General features: G+C 44.5%; 1 protein-coding gene across 1 annotated transcript; it reads right to left on the reverse strand.

Annotated features, from left to right (window-relative positions):
* Positions 1-331: 331 nt before the first annotated feature.
* Positions 332-1,798, reverse strand: LOC149900403 (uncharacterized). The gene has a single exon (XM_090112344.1). It carries the CDS (start codon positions 1,530-1,532, stop codon positions 945-947), a length of 588 nt encoding a protein of 195 aa, XP_089968470.1. The 5' UTR covers positions 1,533-1,798; the 3' UTR covers positions 332-944.
* Between the last annotated feature and the right edge of the window lie 2,028 nt (positions 1,799-3,826).

Below are 3,826 nucleotides of genomic sequence, written 5' to 3' on the forward strand. Positions count from 1 at the left end.
GTTTAGCTTTAGCAGTTACATCATCTTTTTAATCGCCTGTGTTTACTTTATCATCGTCTTACAAATTCATTCATAACTATCACTCATTTGAGAGATCTTTATTTGAGAGACTCAATCGTTTATGGTAATATTTGCCTTGCCAAGATGGTTATCAGTCGAAAGAACAAATTTTATAGGTCAAAGCGTTCCAAAAGGATATCTTAAATAACCGTGGTGTTATAAAAGAGCCATTTTGAAAATATTAGCCATACTTACTGCATGTTCGAATGCAATCCACAATCCAGTTGGAATCCGACACAATCCAGCGAGGGACACTTGGGAACACTGGGCACTTCACAGGAAATAAAACGATGCTTTAGGGATTTTTGTAAAAAGATAGTTATATTTTTGGCATTGGACTATGACACAATATAATACTATGATATGCTAAGTAAGCGCATTATAAAGACTTTTACATGCCGAATATTTGTTAATCAGACTATTCATCAGAGGACTCTTTATATATAATTTTAACAAACATAACTGCTTACAAAATGAGAGTAGAGTACGATTCTAGTTTACCACTCGGGACTGTCCTATATCATCACCTATTCGAAAACATAACTATTTCTAGATTTATTCGTAATATTTTTTCTCACTTTCATTTTTTTACTCTATAGGTACATATTTATTATAATACAATTTTTGAACATATATTTATCGATATGATATCTTATACAGAAATACGCAACGAATCAGCGACGGTACAATAAGTTATCATGAAGCATCGGATACTGCAATAAATACGTTCAGTTGGGGCCCCGCGGGGCCGTACGCGTCACAGGTCCACAACACAGTCAACGTTCAAACAATATCAACGCACAAGTTCTATTTGGTATCGGGTTCGTTCACTTATCACTAACTAATTACAGGAAACATCACAGAGAGCGGCCCCGGCCGGGCGGCTACATGTAGATGGGCAGCTGCTGCAAGGCGCGCTTGTCGAAGCGCTCGTAGGGCGCGGCCGGCGGTAGCGCGCGGATATCACAGTCCAGAGCCTCGGGCGGCAGGTACGGGTGCGGCTTGAGGCGGCCGCGCGCCACCAGCTTGCCGCTGCCCTCAGGCGCGTACTCGAAGCGGTAGCGGCGGGCGTCCTCTGGCAGCCGCGCGCGCTGGGCCTGAGCGGGCTGCGGCGCTGGCACTGGCGGGGCGGGCGCCGCTCGGCAGCAGCGCCGGGCCGTGCGCCCGCGCCGCGCGTCGGGCCCCGGCGCCGCCACCGCACCGGCCGTCGCACCGTCCGTGCGCGGCAGGTTGTTGACGAACGGCACCCGCCGCAGGCTCTCGAGCCTCCGGAAGTGCGACGGGTGGATCATGAGCAGCGGCTCGATCTTGACGCCCTGCGGCGGCTTGGCACAGTCGGGAAGCTCGTATTCGATACTGCAGTCTACGTGTAAAGGCACCGAGTAATCCTTTGGAGCTAGCGAGGCGGGCCGGGCGTCCCGCCTGAAGCGGTCTGCGGCGAAATCGGCCTCGCCGCGGGCGTAGCCCGTCATCGTGGCGGGCGCGGCCTCACGGCATGTGCGCCGCGGGGCGCGCGCCGATCAGCTGATTTTGCGAGATAGAGCGCGCGGACGTGCGCGCTAGTCGGCGGCGAGCGCTAGACTGAGAGCGCGGGCGGCGCGCCTGCGCGGAGTCCCCTCTCCCCTCGCCGTGGTTCGGTCGCGCGGCTCGGTCGGCGCGGCGCGGCCCAGCAGGAGAGTGTCGCGTCGGGACTCCGGCGGCCGGGACCCGGCGGAGTGTGCGCGCTGCGGCCCGCGCCGCTCGATAAGATGGCGGCGGCGAGGCCGGAGGCGGGCGCGAGCGCGGCTGCGCACTCCGCTGCGTGCGAATGCCGAACAGCTGATCGCGCGTAGTAGCGCCGCGTATCAACGAAACAAAGAAACGAAATGTCTCATTGACGCGCCCCGCGCTCGGCCGCCTGTAAGGAGCGCTATCGAATGAAGCGACACATTTTCCTAACAACGGTCTCTTGTAGAATGTACTGTAAAGCATAGTACAGTAAACAATTACAATGCGTGGTTTACAGCGTCACAACATTGTGCCGTATGCAGGGGCCGTAGGTGCGGGCCGCATTATGCACATAGCAATGGGAGCGGTATTATACTTGCTAATTGCCGGAGGTGTAAAGGTGAACGTAGAAAACAAAACTATTTTACAATGTCTCATTTACATAAGTAAATCTTTTAAAGTTTAAACCTTATTTAAAGCGGTGGGCTAGCTAATGTAAAAGTCAAGCGTCACCTATTCTCCGTACTCTCGCCAAGTCGCCAGTCGCCACATTGTAAACAACTTTGTTATGGTTTAACATAGGTAATATACCTCCCTAACTACATCGCTACCGCCTCATACGATTTAGTCATTCGCTGTATCAGCGTTTTATTAATACTCTTTACTAGGTACCTATTAAAATTTGTGCTATAACTTGACAAAAGAATAAAACGAGACATAAATTAATTAAATAACAAAACGTGTTTACTCTCTAAACCCGGCACAGATATCGTATAGGAGCTACCAACGTTGACAAGAGAGAATTTTAGTATAATTGGTTCTTTGATATAGGTACTGTTTCTCTTCCTATTTCAGTTAGAGTCCGAGCTGTCTGGCTGGTCGCAGTGGTTGCGTTTATTAGTGCGCATCTTATCTGCACAGGAAAATATCCGTAATTTAAAGTCATTTATTAACGCGTAATTTTTAATCTTTTGCCTTTAGATAGATCCATCAGACATAATTTTTTTATTGCAAGACGTTTTTTTCGTTGTTAAATAGGTGCCAGACGCAATTTTTTATTTCAAAATCATTAAAATGTCATCGAAATAAGTGAAATTCCATCAACATGAGTCCCCGTGAAGGATATACTATGTATAATATTCATTTTACTATTTACAATTTTTTAGCAACAATCTACCATGGTGCCTCCTTTTCCCAACAAACCTCAAATAGGACGTTAATGTTAACTTGATAAAAACCAAATATCATCAAATTCATATTAATACTCAAAAGTGTAACAAATATGAAACCATATATTAAAAATATTAGTTTACTAATTATTCAATATATAAGTATGTATTAAAAAAGGATAATATAATATAAGTAATAAAGTTATTACTTACCTTTTAAGCGGACTCATGTTGATGTAATTTCATTTATTTCGATGACATTTTAATTATTTTGAAATAAAAAATTGCGTATGGCACCTATTTAACAACGAAAAAAACGTCTTGCAATAAAAAAATTATGTCTGATGGATCTATCTAAAGCCAAAAGATTAAAAATTACGCGTTAATAAATGACTTTAAATTACGGATATTTTCCTGTGCGCACTAATAAACGCAACCACTACCGCCAGCCAGACAGCCCGGACTCTAACCGAAATAGCAAGAGAAACAGTATATCAAAAACCCAACTATACTAAAATGACTTTTTTTTAAACGTTAATAGCTCCCGTACCAATAAATGCGAGTCTGATGTGACACGTTTGACGTTTAGCTGTCATGACACAAGTAATAGGTATTAGGTATATAATTGTGTAATGTAATTCTATTTTTCATTTTTATCGTTTTACCACGCTGATACTTGGAACTACTACTATGAAAGGTACCTATAACTCATCAAAAATAAAACAAATCTTTGAGATTAAGTATGTATGAAAATACCAACTTGATTTTTCATACGTCACTATCATCACTACATAGTATAAAACAAAGTCGCTTTCACTGTCCCTATGTCCTTATGTCCCTTTGTACGCTTAAATCTTTGAAACTACGCAACGCATTTTGATGCGTTTTTT

This window comes from Colias eurytheme, chromosome 18 (genome assembly GCF_061535395.1).
Source record: "Colias eurytheme isolate Ceu_HAF_F1 chromosome 18, ilColEury1 Martin Lab GWU primary, whole genome shotgun sequence".
Taxonomy (NCBI): Eukaryota; Metazoa; Arthropoda; class Insecta; order Lepidoptera; family Pieridae; genus Colias; species Colias eurytheme.

What these genes read in the sequence shown, in the direction of transcription:
- LOC149900403 (XM_090112344.1), bottom strand. Translation starts at nt 1,532, where the DNA reads ATGACGGGCTACGCCCGCGGCGAGGCCGATTTCGCCGCAGACCGCTTC.